General features: G+C 38.9%; 1 protein-coding gene across 2 annotated transcripts; it reads left to right on the top strand.

Annotated features, from left to right (window-relative positions):
* Nucleotides 1–38: 38 nt before the first annotated feature.
* CREBL2 (cAMP responsive element binding protein like 2) lies at nt 39–16,787 on the top strand. Of its 2 annotated transcripts, none has more exons than XM_070410670.1 (4): nt 39–347; nt 9,588–9,785; nt 11,241–11,435; nt 13,721–16,787. In XM_070410670.1, exons 1-4 carry the CDS (start codon nt 333–335, stop codon nt 13,742–13,744), a joined length of 432 nt encoding a protein of 143 aa, XP_070266771.1. In that variant the 5' UTR covers nt 39–332; the 3' UTR covers nt 13,745–16,787. The 2 variants fall into 2 exon arrangements, with proteins under 2 accessions (XP_070266771.1, XP_070266772.1); XM_070410671.1 differs by having other exon boundaries at nt 44–347; nt 11,241–11,385.
* The last annotated feature ends 391 nt before the right edge of the window (nt 16,788–17,178 follow it).

The raw sequence follows: 17,178 nt of genomic DNA, 5'->3' as shown, positions 1-17,178 counted from the left end.
GCCATTCCGCGTGCCTCTCTCCCGCCCACCCAAGTGTCCCGGCAGCTCTCCAGGGCGTCTGTAAACACACCCAGACTGTCATGGAGGGGGCGGAGGGGGCGGTGGCGGCGGAGGGAGGCGTTTTGGGTCGCCTCCAGGGTCCGCTCTGCCATTCCTGAACTGGTCCCTCATCCCCGTGACTGTGGCATCAGGGAAGCGAACTGTTAGGCGAGAGGAGGCAGTCAGAACCATATCCCCTTCTTCCCCCGGGGCGGGGGCCGGGCCGGGCCCGGCCGGCGGAGCTGGGAGGGCAAGGGGAGGGAGCGCCTGGCCAGGCTGGCCTGCCTGCCGAGATGGATGACAGTAAGGTAAGTCCTGTGGTTTGCACGCGCAGCTGCCGCCGCCGCCGCCTGCTTGTCGCTAAGTGCGGGTCCCGCCGCTGAGCCTTAGCTTAGCTCTGTAGTCCATGCCAACACCCAAGAAACACCTGCCGTAGGTGTCCCCGCGCCTTCAGTTAGTACCCAGGGTACCCACCCAGGAATTCGGGGGACAGCGGGCCGCGTTGTTCCCCAAAGGGCCCTCTCCTCTGGGAGATTTTCACTCTCGGGGCAAGCCTGTTTGTCAGCTTCTCCAGGTAGTGCCAGCCCTAGTCCTGGACTCGCCTGCCGAGATACGTGAAGGAATTACTTTGCTTTCCCTTTTTGCCGGCCCTTGCCCCCGCCCAGCCTTTCTCTAGTTTGGAGATCTTAACTAGGACACCCTGAACCAGCCCTGTTTCCCTTGACTGTTCCCCTTTCTTCTCTCCTGCGCCTACTCAATGCCCCATTCATATAATCAGTTCACTCCCCCTCTGAGCTATTTTCCTGTGGTTGGTTGGAACACTTTGCTAAGCTCCTGTTGCTATTCGTCCAGAGTCTGGAAGCTAACCTCCTCTGGAAAGCCTTCTCTAAGAAAAGTAGTGAATCCCTTCTTGTTCATCTGTCTTAATAACCCATCACCACCCCCTTTCTCTCTCCAACTCAATTACCCTTATGACTATAAGAGCAGTTCATTATTGGTCATTCATATGTGTAACCTTTTTGTCTTTATGTCTATCCACGTTAGTGTTGACCAGTTTTATTTCATGAAGATAGGGATGGTCGGCTTATTGATCATCAGACTTACAGAATTTGCCAGTTTTTGAAGTGGGAATTGCTCCTTCCCTCTGCTCTCCAGAGTTCTTACTTTCTTACACTCTTCAGCATGCTGCTGGAGGTAGCCTTTCTCTTTGTTTGGGTGCCCTTTTCCCCTTCCAGGTAACCAGTAACATTTTGCTGCTGTCCAATTTTGGTTTCACTTATCAGTCAGAGAGATTGGAAAGATTTCCAGCTTCTCTGTACTACTGTTGGTGTTATTCTACATGATCTTCTCTTCCTGTCCCTGCAGAAGGCTCTGAGAAAAGTGATAGAAGGGAAAGCCCAACACAGTACTCTGGAATTGGGACTCACCTAGAGAAGCAGTCTGCTTGTGAAGTAGTAAACCCCTCCTAATAGGAAGTTGTGTTTCCCAGACAGAAAGGGGGAGTTCTAAACATTCCAGAAAAATCAGAAAATAACTTTTCCAAAAAGCCTTTGCTAGCTTGCTCTTTTAGTGTTAATTTTGAAATTAAATCCACATATTGTATCCTTTATCTTTCCCAGAAAATAATGTTATGGCTGTTTAAGAATGCCAAAATAACATATTGTTCTATAATTTTTTTTTAATTTGAGACTCTCACAGAATAGTCTACATAATTTTCAGTTGTTTCCTTTTCACGCCTTTGAAACATTTAATAACTTTCTCAAAGTCTTCAGTAATCTCAAAGAAGTCCAAGAAAAATGCTTAAGATTTTGAGTTACTTTACTTCGCTATAAACCCACCTAGGAGTTACTTCTAAAACAAGCAAACTCTTAGGGGGTACAAAAAATTTTATTGTTTTGCCTAGAATAATGAAATTAAATTTCAGGGGTAGACTATTCATAACTTACTTCCTATAGGGTCCCAGGTACACAAAATAAATTGGGTTTTCATTCTTTATTAATTCACTGTTTTTATGAAAGAATTTAGAAACCAGCAGTTTCTGAAATCTTTAATGAGTGTGGAAAACAAAATCCATTTCAAATGTCTGTGGATGAATAGTGTCTCTGAATACACCACTTTCACTTTGACTGCTTGTCATAGGTTTGGGTGAGTAATATTTAAGTGTCATGTACAGAAAGACTGGGCTGCTTTCCGCAGTCAGACGGTGTGAAACAGCCCTTAAGTAACAAGGCTTCGGCAGTGCCCAGTCCTGCCTTTCTCTGGGCTCCAGTTGTTACAGTCCTGCAAAATTGTATTGTCTTCCTAGTACATACAAACGTCCATACTCACACACATAACACGCTTCTTCTTCACATTAGGTATGGGTGATGGCGTCTCAGGTTCCTGAAGGGAAGGTGAGGATTGGGGCTTGGACATATGGGAGCTGTGCTGGTGAGAGCACAAAGGATGACAAACACTGACAGTGAGGCCAGAGAACAGGAAGAAGATGAAGCGAACAGGAGCAGCAATGATAGAAAGGCAGTATTTGAATGAGCAGGTCAAGAAACAGAGGATGATCATGGGAGGCCCTCCCTTTAGAAAGATTCTGTATCCTGAGTTGTTTTCATCGGTGGTGATAAATGAGTTTGCCAGGAGCTCTCCACATTCTGCGTCCTGGAGTAAGAGCAGGACAAATCTGAATGTGGGTGCAGCTTTGCCTCTCAAGTGTCTAGGATTGTGCCTAATACCGCATAGAGTACTGGTTGTTAATAGTGATTGAATTGAGTTGGAACAGAGTGGCATTACAGAGAATGCCCTAATGTACCTGGGCTTTTTTAATATGTTTCATTGAGCCAACCAGCCAGAGTATGCAGATGATAACAAAATGAAAAATAAAGCAAGAGCTGTATTGGATATCTAAAACTGAGGGCTTGGGAAAGTGCTACAAGTAGCAGCGTTCAAATACCGAGTAGATCTCTAAGTTGGGAAGGAACAAATCTTAGCTAAGTTATTTTAATTTTTCTGAACTTACATTCCGCCCGTCAGTTGGTTAGTACCTCCTTCACAGGCTTTGTTGAGGGTTAGAAATAATGCCTCGAGTACAGAGTCTATAACACATAGTAGGCACTCAAAAAATGTTATTATTGTATTACCTTGCAGTGACTTCCTTGGTCCTCAGCACAGTGTAGTAGGCACCTAACATGCTCATTTTACTAATTCTTTTTTTTAAATATATTTTTATTGATTTCAGAGAGGAAGAGAGAGATAGAAACATCAATAATAGAATCATTGATCTGCTGCCTCCTGCACACCCCCTATTGGGGATCAAGCCCACAACCCTTGACCAGAATTGAACCCGGGACCCTTCAGTCCCCAGGCCCACGCTCTCTCCACTGAGCCAAACCAGCTAGGGCTCATTTTACTAATTCTTAAGTGCATTCTGTTGTGTAACTTTTGTGGCTCTGTTTACTTGTGAACTACCCTTTGCTGCTAACTATGCCCCCAAATGGGATAGGGGCAATGGGATGGGACATGATATGAACTTAAACTGTGCCCTAAACCAGCAGTCACCAACCGGTGATCCGCAGACCACTGGTGGTCCGTGAGGTCCGAAAGGTTGGCAACCACTGGTTTAAGGAAACCTTTGGAGCAGCGGTCACCAACCGGTGGTCCGCGGACCACTGGTGGTCCGTGAGGTCCAAAAGGTTGGCAACTGCTGCCCTAAACTGTCAGATTATGTGAGCCTGCCTGCATGCCCACCTCTACAAAAAAGTGCTTTTTCTTATGAAAGCCTTTTCTCCCTGACCTGCTCCATTCAGTTACAAAGAAAATTGAAATGTGATATTTTCAGAGGCTTTGATCATAGACAGAAGGCTCTTGTTTTATATTTGACTTTTATGTTTATTGAGTGAATGAATGAATGAGTAAATTGAAATATCCTTGACCAGATATGTTCTTGTCGCAGACTATGAATTGATAAAAGACCACCATACTTTATTGCCCAGCCTGACAGTTTAGGGCATCAAGTTCCAATTGAGGGGCTGATGAGAGGGTGGCCAGCTGCTGGTCACAATATGTTTCTGTGGGCCACTGTTCTCCTCCATACTTCCTTTCCACCTGCCTGACCCACAGTTATCTGAAAGTGAGGTTTCTTACATCTTCCTTAGGTTAGAAGACAGGTTCTTTTGTTCTATTCAGTTGTTGTGAGTAGCGCTAGTTCTTGCAAAAATTTTAAGTTAGTCAAAAAAATCTCTTTGACGTTCCCAGACCTGAGCTTTGGCCCCTGAAGTCCCCACTATTGGCCCCTTAGCCTTCCTTTACAGTTGGAGCTACCCTCCTTGGGCAGCACCACAACGCACAGACATTTTCTGCCTTTTCTGTTTTTCTATTCCATCAATACTTTCCATGAGACTAAGGCAGACGAGCCACCTCATCTACTAAATAAATACCTGACAGTAGATATTAATATTTTAAAGTGCCTGCCTTTCCGATCTAGGTTACATGAACATTTTAGCTAGGTTGCCTCTACAGATAGTTTAACCCTAAGGGGTAATTTTAATACTACACAAACCAATTGAAATTGGAGTTTAAATAATGTTTTGCTCTTCTCAGAAAAGTTCATTTTTTTTGGTTAATTATCAGACATTTGTTGGACACCAAATATGTATAGGCACTATGCTAGACAGTAGACATACAGAGGTCAATAGGAGTTTGTAACTATTCTCAGGAGCTTACATTTCAGTGGGCAAGGCAGACACATAGGAAAATAATTACAATATAGTGAAGTAAGAAATGAAGGCAGTAGAGGCAAAATGGTTTGGGGGTATTAGAATGGATGCCTAATTGTCTGGTTATGTCAGCCATGGGCCACACAGTAGGAATGAATCTGTAAGGAAGAATAGGAGTCCCCCAGAAAATGGGGAAAAGGGAATATCCTGTTCTAAAGCTTATTGAACTGGCAAATAAGTATTTTGTTACAGACTAGAGCAGGAATTGGCAAATTTTCTGTACAGGGCCATTAAAGTTGTTTTAAGCCACCAAGTTTGTGGTAATGGTTACAGCAGCCACAGGAAACTCGTATACTGGATGTGGTGACCTAGTAAGTAGTGCTGAGCCAAAGGTCTTCTCTTGAGCTTGAGCGTGACATGGCCAAAGGGCCATTAAAGTTCATCCTCCCTGTAATGATCAGGTATTATTCTTTTACAATGAAGAAAAACACACCAAAATACACTAAATTAAAAATACAATCATAATAAATTGAAAAGAAATGTTCTTTTGGCAGCTCTTTGCAAGATGGATAACTAAGGGAAGGGGGGATAGAAAAGGAAGGTAAAAGGGGGGGTAGGAGACCCATTGGGAACCTATTGTAATAATCTCTGAGGGCCCTGCCTAATGTAGGTAGTAGGAATAGAGAGGAGGAGATTTTATAAAGTAATAAATTGGCATAACTTCAGTGGGTGGGTGTGGAGATTCACAATAGGTAAACAAAAATTTCAAGGAAGCATAAAATGAACAGGTTTGTTACTTAACCTCACCACTGCCTTCCCAAGTGCCTAATGCCACAGTGAGCTGGATTAAATGAATGACTACATAGCATTAATATAGCAGTGTGTATTTAACACCTGTCAGTTTTAGGTAGAGCCTTTTTGGGGAATTATATGTTCAAGTTAAAGAGCATTACCTAGGAACCTAGGGAGAATAGTCATGCTTGATGACAGTGAGTTATCTTATGACAAGTTGCTATAATGCAAATCAAAGGACTTGGGTCTAGACCAGTGGTGGCGAACCTTTTGAGCTCGGCGTGTCAGCATTTTGAAAAACCCTAACTTAATTCTGGTGCCGTGTCACATATAGAAATGTTTTGATATTTGCAACCATAGTAAAACAAAGATTTATACTTTTGACATTTGCTTTATATATTTAAATGTCATTTAACAAAGAAAAATCAACCAAAAAAATGAGTTCGCGTGTCACCTCTGACATGCGTGTCATAGGTTCTCAATCACTGGTCTAGACCCTTCTCTGACATTGAAAATCTCTGAACTAAAATTTTGTCATCATAAAAAAAAATTTGTCATATATGAAGTAAAGAGCTCGCTATGCATATCTGTGTGTGTGTGTCCGCTACCAGCTCCCCTGTATATACAATTATCCTGCCCTTTATAATGTTATTGTTTATTTCCTGTCTGCTGTGTTTCACGAGTCTAAATACATTAAAAGTAAGGACCCTGTCTTATATTAATATTCCTAGAGTTTTACAGTGTTTGGGGCATAGTGGGTATTCAATAAATGGTTGTTGAATAAATTGTTCCCCTTTCCCTGAAAAATATGAGGATGTAGGGTTTACCTTACCTAAAGTGGTGTGAGGTAATATGAGAGAGCATGCCTAACTCAAGGCCTTGTCCACTGTGAGTGCGCCCTCCCTGCCCACCCCGATTGAGCCCTGCATTTAAGTTGTTCTTGTGCCTAAAATGATTCAAGCGCCTTTCAAACAGGATTTAATCTGAACCCTGGAGACCTCCTCTTTTCATAAGCCCCTAAAGAGCACGCAGCTACAGTCATGCCCCTCTTTCTGCGGAAGTTAAACCTGTTGACTGGGAAGCCTGTGCCCTCTACACTCAGGCCTTTGCAAACTATTCTGTCTTTCTCTATAACGGTTAAATGTAGAATTATCAGGAACTCTCTCTTGGCTGAATCCAGTCGTTTTATCTTAATTCCTAGCCTTTTTGAACACATAAATTAGAAACGGTCAAAAACCATAAAAAATACAGATGAGAAAAAAAGCTTCCTCACAGAAGAAATAGGAGAGAGCAAGGGGACAATATGGTTATCACTGAGTTTGTGAAAATTTATGAAATATAGGTAAGAATTATTTTTGGCCCAGGGATATTTAAGGAATTTGTGAGGTTGATTTCAGTGTTAGTTTCTGGTTCCTAATTTCTAATTAACTTCCCCTATTCACCCCGCCATCTTTATGGCTTATGAAATATATAAAGTTTCGTTAACTACTATAGTTGGCAACTAGTATAGTAACCTACATTTGTATAATAACCTTTCCTTTACAAAGTGCTGTCACACATTATTATACTTAAAATTTACAATAATCCTGTGATATACTTGACTCTCTTGAAAACTGTACACTGATGAGATTTTAGCTTGCACCAAAAGCCAAAAATTCAGTTTATTCCCGAGGAAAAGTTAAGCTAGAGAAGTGGTGTTATGTGACTTAAAATGTAATTTTACAGGAGGTGACATAAGATACAGGAACCCTGGACTCATTTACTCTGCCTTTCTAATAAAAAAAGGGAATAAAATAGTTCCAATTTAAATATTTTGCTACCATGAAAACTAAACAAAGGGTTATAACTTTTGTTTGATTTTTATGACTGTGCTAGGTGTGTTTCAAAAATCAATGAAATCTGTAAAGTACTCTGTGTTCTCTTGTTGGCTTCTCAAAGCAGCCACTCCTGCATTAATTAAAAACAGCAATATAGATAGTGTTGTGTGATGACTCATTTTACAACATAAAGAATAGATGTGATTACTATTTATTTCACTGTAGACAAGAGTTTCTGCTGTAAATATATTGCTTTTTAAAAGCTGTAGCTAAGCAAGTACACTTTGTTTTAATGGAGGGCGATTTCAAAACGTTTTATTAAAATTGTGCAGTTGATGTGACATAAGCATAATTTAGCCCATGGTAATATTTGGACCAGATAGTCATCCTGGAATTGCTAATCAAATATTTGACCCTGAGGGAAAATTTCCTGAGACATATATTATTATATTGGAACAAAGACATGATGATGCAGAATAGAATAGCTTTAAAAGACCAGTTTTTGAAAAGTTGAAACTAATTTGGGAGTAGTACTGAAGCAGCTAGCTTTCAAGATGGTGGTGGAAAGGAAAGACTTTTTCCCCCCTTCAATTTCATTTCAGAGCCATCCTATAAAATGCTAGATGCAGTGGCTAACCATCATGTTATGATACAGGGTCTGGTAAATGTGGCTGATCCACATTTAAAGTGTGGTTTTCTTGACCCAACCATTATACTTAGTAATGATCTGATCTTTATAGGGCATTGTTAGTGTATGATATTAATAGTGATTTCAAACAAATCCTTTGAGTTTTGTTACCTGGGAAGGCTTCTGCAGGTATTCTAATGATCTGCCAGTGTTTGATTGGCATCTTCTCTTTTAGAATGGCCTTTAAAGCCTTCGCAATATTCCTTTCAGTATACTTTTTATTCCCTGAGGGTAACTTTCAGAAAGAACTGGACATCCTTCAGAACCTCATCAGATAAACAAAGTGGATAATCCAGTTGTTTGGGAATTTAAAGAAAAATCTATTGCTCTAAAATAACGTAGCCTCCAAAGGCATATGGTATTGTGGCTTGTCAGAAATTGGCTCCTGAAGCATTTTCCAAACAAGCTTGTTCATTGGAATAAATGTACACCCCCCCGCCCCCCCCCCCCCCCCCGCGCTTTTGAAGGACTTCTTTAAAAAAAAAAGTTATTTGATGTGTAAGTTCAGGCTCATGTATGTAAAACTTCATCATCCTCATGGTTACATCTTGTATAAGAGCTTGGGGAGGTTCCAAAACTAAACAATGAAGGAGATTAAGTTACTTTGCTAGTCACCAAAAAATTGTGCCTATGCAGGTAAATGAATATTGGGTAGAAATCTCCTGAGACAATGTAGGAGATTTTACAATAATTATAGGCTTCTAAAAGCAGGAGAGAAGACTTGTATGCATATATGCATAACCCATGGACACAGACAGTAGGGTACTAAGGGCCTGGGGGCAGGGGGAGGGCCGGAAAGGGTTCAGGGGGGGAAGGGGGAAAGGGGGACATATGTAATACTTTCAACAATAAAGAATTGTTTTAAAAAATAATAAATAAAGGTAGAAGAGAAGTATCCTGAGGATTTCAGGGACTGCCTGTGTGTTCTTTTGAGCTCAACACATTTGAAGAGGGAATTTATCGTCAAATTGCTTAGGATACCTATTTGTTTTTATATATACATAATTTTACATACAAATTTTGTTTTTCTAATTGTAAATATTTAAAAATCATTAAAAATACAGGTGAGAAAAAGCTGTTTATAATCATACCTATCAGAGAAATATTTGTTGACCTTTTGTTAATAACATCCTTTCTTCTTTGTGTTGTTTTATAACATTGAGATCATACTGAACTTACAATTTTGAATATTGATTTTTTTAACTTACTATTTTATCAAGTCAATAAAAATTCAGCAATCTTTTAGTTTTTATTATCCAGTTACATATGGCTTATAAAGTTTATTGTTAAACTATCTGAATTTTATTATTGAAGAAATAATGAAAACTTATATTATTTCTGCTCTCAAATTCATAGTATCAAAGGTACCAGAAAAAAAAATTATGAAGCAAAGCCTCATAAAGCATTTGATGGGATTATGCTTTTTGAGTTCCATTCTTCATTAACTTATTATTATAAATATTTTCCATGCTAGTATGCAGCCATAGTCACTTTCCTAGACACAGAACTAAGACAAAAAATTATTTCTTCTCTCTCTTGCTGAAGGTGATTGGAGGCAAAGTAAAGAAGCCTGGCAAACGTGGTCGGAAGCCAGCCAAAATTGACTTGAAGGCAAAACTTGAGAGGAGCCGGCAGAGTGCAAGAGAATGCCGGGCCAGAAAGAAACTGAGGTATCAGTATTTGGAAGAATTGGTATCCAGTCGGGAAAGAGCCATATGTGCCCTCAGAGAGGAACTGGAAATGGTAAGAAAGTCTGTCAATAAATGCATGAAAAAAATCAACCTAAGCTTCACAGTCAAAGCATTAAAACATGAAGAAACCAGTTTTCACCTATTGATTCATTTGACAGACATGGGAAAGCATATTTATTGGTCATTCAGGATGTGGGCAAATAAGCATTTTCATACACTACTAGTAGGAGTGGAGTGTACATGACTATTTCATTGAGGGAGTATTTATGATAGAAAAATAATGGAAAATAACCCAAATATACAATAATAAGGGGTTGGTTAAGTAAATGATATTACATTCATATATTGGACTACTTTGCACCCAGTAAAAATCATAGTACACCTATATATTTCTTGATATAGAAAAAACATTTACAATATATTGCTAAGTGGAAAAAGCAATATAACAATATGCTACAATATGAATAGTATGATACCATTTGTTTAAACATTTATTTGGCATGTTTCATTCTTTCATTTATTCATTCAGATTTTGGGTGGTGGCTGTAGAAATGTAAAAGAGAATAGGTAAAAGAGAATTGAAACCCCATTACTGTGAGCTCAAGGGAGGAGGTGACAGGTTGGAGAAGAGAGAAATAATAGTACCATGATCATTACAAAACTAGGACAGGCAACCTCCACTTTTTAGCAGGTACGAAAATACGGTTAGGGCATAAAGAGAGTTCAGATATACTATTCAGTAATTTTTTTTTTTGTATACTGAATTTGACTTATGCTATAATTATTTATCACTTTCTGTAATGTAGGCCACTTGAAGGCATAGTCTTTGGAGTAATTAATATTTTTATACCCTAATTCCTAGTACACACTCCGGCACTCTGGTAGAAAGTAGATGCCCTAGCTGGTTTGGCTCAGTGGATAGAGCGTCTGCCTGTGGACTGAAGGATCCCGGGTTCGATACTGGTCAAGGGCACATGCCCTGGTTGTGGGCTCTGTCCCCAGTTGGGGGCGTGCACGAGACAGCCAATCAATGATTCTCTCTCATCATTGATGTTTCTCTCTCTCTCTCCCTCTCCCTTCCTCTCTGAAATCAATAAAATTATATTATAAAAAAGAAAGTAGATGTTTAGTGAATGTTTATGAAAGAGAGAAAGGAATTACAAAAGTATTTATTTTAGGAATAGAAGTAATAATGTGATCATTAGCCAAAAGAGATGAATTCTAATTGGTAGCGCACTGTGGGGAGACATTCTTTTAACCAGAGGGGCCTTTTTAATCTGAGCAGTACTCCAGTATGTCATCAGAAGATTCAGCAGCAGTTTTTCACCCTCTTGTGAAAGATGGCAGGCCTCATCCATGTCCTAGGTTGGAAACAGGAAGTACAATGGAGGATGGAATTCCCAGCAGCCAATTTGACTTGTTGACATGGGAGTTCTTAGCATTTCTACCAGTGGTTCCTGAACTCTGACCAGTAAAATTTTACTTAAGTATATTTCACATATTTCAGTACAAGCAGTGGTGCATGGCAATGGACCAAGGAAAAATCCCTTCTGAAATAAAGGCCCTACTGACTGGAGAAGAGCAGAGCAAATCCCAGCAGAACTCAGCCCGGCACATGAAGGCTGGGAAGACAGACGCTAACAGCAATTCCTGTGAGTACAGTACCTGGAGAGTTTCTGTGTACGTAGAGGAGGGTCTTCAGGTAGGATTTCTATTGACCACTTGCCTCCGTATGACTTTTTTCCCTCTGTATATTTATCTTTAAATAAATAAAATGTTGATGTTTATAATACACTAATAAGCAATTGAAATGAATAGATTATAAATACTGACATGCATTTTACATGAGGTCTATAAAGTGCAACTGATAAATTTATGGAAATGTTTTTTTATTATGTTGACCTACTCCATAAATGGGAGTATACCATTCTAGTTATTGTTAATAATAATAATACCTTTTATTTGTATTTTGCATTACAGTTTGCCAAGTATTTTCACTTAAATTGTCTTAAGTATTTCCTCCAATAATTATGTGAAGGTGTCACACTTTTTATTTTATAGATGAAGAAATAGCAGAGGTGTATGTGCCAGGTCCTCACCTAGTCCAGGCTGTGTCTTGTGTAGTGGCCCATCACTATAAAGAATTATTTTATTAAGGCAAAAGTCACATAACATAAAATTAACATTTTAAAGTAACAATTCAGAGGCATTTATTACATGTAAAATGTTGTGCAACCACCACCTCTATCTCGTTGCAAAACATTTCATCACTCCAAAAGAAAACCCTAAACTCATCACAGCAGTTACTCACTATTACCCTCTCCCTCCAGCCCCTGGAAGCTATGAATCTGCTTTGTGTCTCTACGGACTTATCTAATCTGGACATTTTATATAAATGGATCCTACAGCATGTGACTTTTTGTGTCTGGCTTCTTTTACTCAGCATAATGTTTTCAAGGTTATTCACATTGCAGCATATACCAGTACTTCATCCCATTTTAGGGTTGTATAATACCCCTTTATATATGGATACCACAACTTGTTTATCCGTTCATTCATTTCTGGATTTTTATTTCTATCTCTTGGCTATTGTGAACAGTACTGCTATGAACATGTATGTACAAGCATGTGTTTGAGTAACTGTTTTCAATTCTTTTGGGTATATACCTAGAAGTGGAATTGCTAGGACATATGGCAATTCTATATTTAACTTTTCCAGGAACCACACACTGTTTTCCACAGTGGCTGAAATATTTTACACTCCCACCAGCAATATATGGAGCTTCCTATTTCTCTGCATCTTTTCAACACTTTTTATTTTTTATTTTTAAAAACTATAGCCTTCCTGGTGGGTGTGAAGTGGTGCCTGATTGTGGTTTGGATTTGCATTACTCTAATGACTAATGATGTTGAGCATCTCTTCATGTGCTTGTTGGCCATGTGTATATCTCCTTTGAAGAAATGTATCTTTAAGTCCCTTGTCCATGTTTTAATTGAGTTCTTTTTCATTTTATTGTTCAGTTGTAAGAGTTCTTTATGTATTATGGATTCTTTTACCAAATATATGATTTTCAGATATTACTCCCATTCTATAGGTTTTCTTTTTCTTGATAATGTCCTTTGGTGCACAAAAGATCTTAATTTGGAGGAAGTCCAGTTTATTTTTCTTTTGTTGTTTGTGCCTTGTATGTCATATCTAACAATCCATTGCCAAATCCAAGATCATGAAGATTGACCCTTATGTTTTTTTCTAAGAGTTTTTTAGTTTTAGCTTTTACATCTAGGTCATTGATCCATTTTAAGTTAATTTTTCTATATGGTATGAGGTAGGGGTCTAAATTAATTATTTTGCATGTGAATATCCAGTTGTCCCAGCCCCATTTGTTAAGGAGACTGTACAGATTTTAGAATGAAGATGTCATGTCATTGATTTCTTCATCATTGGGGTTGCTTTGGGAGCACTTGAAATAGTTATTAGGAAATATCATAAACATTTTATTTTTTTAAAAATTTTATAAAACTGAAGTACTGGCTTGTTAACTTTTATTAGATGAGGTAATGTTTGCTTAATCTAAATTGAATTAAGGAAATAAAAAGGCAAATCCGTTCAGTTTTCCTTCAGTCTGTATTTTAAAATAGCCTTCCTATAGATAGCAAACTTTAAGTTTTTTTATTGATTTTTTTGGAGATGGGGCATGGGAAATATATAGAGGGAAACATTGATGTGAGAGACACATGGATCAGTTGCCTCCCCTATGCTCCACACTCCCCAATCAGGGATCAAACCTGCAACCCGAGCATATGGCCTGATCAGGAGCTGCACCCACGACCTTCCAATGCATGAGACGACACTCCAACCAACTGAGCCACACCGACCAGGGCTAGATACCAAACTTTAAAAAGTTTTTTCATGCCTTTTTAAAAACAGATTAAATTTCATTGACTTTAAAACCATTCTTACATTGGTAACTTTGATTTGTTTTTCAGGGTGAAGATCATATAAAATGTTGAGTCAGTGATTGAAGTCAATATCCTGATTCCTATGAAGGATGAATAGACAAGATTGTATTACTACCTACTGCTCCACAGTCATCTCTGTAAATCTGCAGTTTCTACCAAATGTGTGATCCTGGATCTCAAAGGATTTTGCTTTAACTTTTAACACTTAGAAAAATGTACAAACATTCTGGTTGGTATTGCCACCCATGGCATTTAATATGTTGTAATGCTTGAAAACACAGGAGTAGAGAAAAATGGGTAAAGATTGTATTTTTGCACCTTAACTCCACATTGCTTTATTGGTTAATTTATATTCTTTCCATGTAATTGTATGTGTATATGTGTTTAGATGTCACCTCCTTTCATGTTTTTGATTGCCCTGCAAAGAGAAACCAAATGGGCTGATGACTAAGTTCTTAGCCTTAAGGACCTAATTTTATTTCTTTATATGTACTTGAGTAACGTCTATTTTCTGCATGAACCAAGATTTCTCCTGTGAGCCATTCCAGCATAAGCTGTGAATCTGTATTAACCAATATATACATTTCTATTTTTATAATCCATAATGATATGCCTGTTTTAAATAATGTACATGTTAACAGCATCCATCAGGAAAGCCCTCAAGACAGCCTCTGTTTAAAACTTTTGTTGCTGTCTTCTCAAACTGTATTTATAACAGTTTGCTAGGGCCTAATCCATACTTGGAGAATAATTATTCAAATCTTATTTTTAAACAAGAAATAACCTTTTAGGCATTTCAGAAGCATACATCATCTTGACAATCCAGGGTGTATACGTATGTATGTGTTTCTATTGTATGTCTATTGTATGTGTATGTGGGGAGGGCAGGAGTGAATGTTCACACATATTTCCTTGTGTAGTCAACTAACTTGGAAAATTTTCCTAAAGAGAATAGATTAAAATTAGCTGCTGAGATTGAGTTTCTGCCTCAAGAGATCTGGAACAAAATGAGGGACAAACTGCTGATAGACCTAATGGCTGTAGCCATAACCAAAACACTTACTCTGTTCCTTGACATGAATTCCCTTATGAATGTGTTCTGAGCCAGAACGAAACACACTGTAGGTGTGCATCTGGTTCAGGCCCGGCTACGCCTCCACGCTGGAGTGAAACACTGGAGCTAGAGTTATGCGCAGCACCACACTAGGAGGTGCACAAGGGCAGAGCAGTCCTTTCCAGTTCCATCAAAGCGACATTCACTTCTCCCTGGCCACCAGTGGAGGGATGGTTGAGGAATCCAGCTCATACTATGATACACTCAAATAGACCTAGAAATCTTCTGATTTCCCCCGTTGAGAGTCTCTCTTCTCTTTCCCATAGTTAAATCAGGAGTTGTGTGCCCTGCTGCTGCTAAATTATAATTGTCCTTGGCTCTAATGAAGCAAATATTTGGCTTCCAAACAAAATATGTTTTGTTATGAAATGGTCTATGAGGAGGAACATGAGATAGACCGCACAGTTTCCGATAACAAGGTACTTCCCCCACCCCTTCTCTTAGGCTATGCATTTGAATAAAGTGCCTCCCCTTAGCTGAGTTCCTAAAGATCTCTTGTGCTTAGGTTGCAAACTCAGATCTCTAGTCCAGTCCTGTGCGACTACTGATATACCACTAGCCCAGGCTGTTGGGTCTCTCTATGTTTTGGTGGACAGGGGGGTTTAAGAGTATTTAATGTCTTTTTAGGATCACAAATATAGATAAAGGATTGTTAATATTCAGGCTTTCAGAATTTAAGTGTTTTAAATATAGAGTTCAGGTTTTAATGGGTCTGTTTTGCCATATGGTCTACTCAAATGTATATTTTTTATTTTGCAAAACAACCCAAGCAAGATGTACTTATTCTGTGTTACTTTGTTTAGTACCTTTCGAATTCCCCAGAAGAGTTGTTTTCAAAGCAAACATTCCAAAATGAATGTGGCTCTTCAATGGAATGTCTCCATTGTGCTGAAGTATTTCTTCTCTGGTTGCAATTTTAAATTACAGGGTCATTTATCTGAGCTATATCTCCCCCAAATCTCCCCCCCCCCCCCCCCCCCGCAAGCCCCAGTACCTTTACAAGAGCAGTGACTCTGTCCTCAGGTCAGGTAGAAGATGTATAATTTGGGGTTGAAAGTAAATTACCATTTATTTGAGTTTATTCCTAAACCTATGTATTGGGTCTTTTGGAGTAGATCAAAACCAACAGAAAGTCCCTTGGTTTTAAAAAGGAATGTTTGATTGCTTTGGGAATTGTGCTCGCTGCACGCTTTGGCCACTTGAAGCATGTCAATAAATGTCACTGATTAAAACAGCTGGAGCATTTCTTTCCCCATTTCAGTGAGGGAGCAGCACACTGACACCTAGCATCTCTCCTGTACCTGTAATGACAGGCCGAGGGGGCACAGCGAAGGGTGAGGATCAGTGAGCTCCGTCCCTCTGGGTCAGTGCTGTTCTCCTCGCTCTCTGAGTCAGAGGGATGTTCTCTTTTTCTTTTTTACCCTCAGAAAGGAAGTTAGGGGGGGAAATATGTTTGTATATTTAGACCAGTCATAATCTGTCACTAATTTAGCATAGACCTGCCATATAATACGGTGACTGAATATAATACAGAATAAGTCTGACCAGGTCAAGTTTTAAGATATGGTTGAGTTCTTAAATTTTTTTTCTATTTTATCTAAAATATTTCTGTTGTATTTAAATCAGAATCTATCTTATTGCAACAAATTCATATCACAGTTTACCAGCTAATTGGCAGTATTTATCAGCTTCACCATTTAGCATTTTCTTTTATCATCTTTGAGTTATGATAGACTTGATTTGGCTTATTACAAAAAGTGTAGGTTTAAACTGGACTTGCCTTTAGTTAAAATAAATGGAAACATAAATGCTATATTTCACAATATATCAGTTGCTTATTGTTAATTACATATTTAGTTTTAAGGGAGAGGAAGATTACTGTTAAACCACATGGTATTTGGGGGCATTGAAGGGATTTTTCTTTCTCTGAAGAGCATTGTACAATTATATTTTTATGAAAAATAAAATATCTTCACCAGAGATATCTCAAATTGTCTGTTTCACTATACTGAACTATGTATAAGAATAAAGTAGTGAAAAGAGTGTAAGATTTAGGCAGAAAACTGGTCTTGGATCCATTATCTGAGTCACCCTGAATTATTTGATTTTTCAGCCTGTTTCCTCATCTATTAGAAAAAGAGGGAGGATGCCCTTGCCGGTGTGGCTCAGTTGGTTGGAGCATTGTCCTGTACACCAAAAGGTTGTGGGTTCGACCCCTGGTCAGGGTTCCTAGGGGAGGCAGTTGATCAATGTTTCTCACATTAATGCCTCTCTCTCTGTCTCTGTCTCTCTCCTCTCCTCTCTCTCTGGAATCAACTAAAAAAAAAAAAAACGAGAGGGTAACTTTCCTAGAATAAGTAATTGATAAGCT

Source organism: Myotis yumanensis, unplaced genomic scaffold (assembly GCF_028538775.1).
Source record: "Myotis yumanensis isolate MYYU_CA2020_CCGP unplaced genomic scaffold, mMyoYum1.0.hap1 SCAF_3, whole genome shotgun sequence".
Lineage (NCBI taxonomy): Eukaryota > Metazoa > Chordata > Mammalia > Chiroptera > Vespertilionidae > Myotis > Myotis yumanensis.
The sequence above is the reverse complement of the archived record's forward strand: the minus strand, read 5'-3'. Positions and strand labels throughout refer to the sequence as shown.

Coding starts and splice junctions, on each gene's coding strand:
- CREBL2 (XM_070410670.1), top strand. Junction 9,786..11,240: donor TCAGAGAGGAACTGGAAATG/GTAAGAAAGTCT, acceptor CACATATTTCAG/TACAAGCAGTGGTGCATGGC. Junction 11,436..13,720: donor ACGTAGAGGAGGGTCTTCAG/GTAGGATTTCTA, acceptor TTTGTTTTTCAG/GGTGAAGATCATATAAAATG.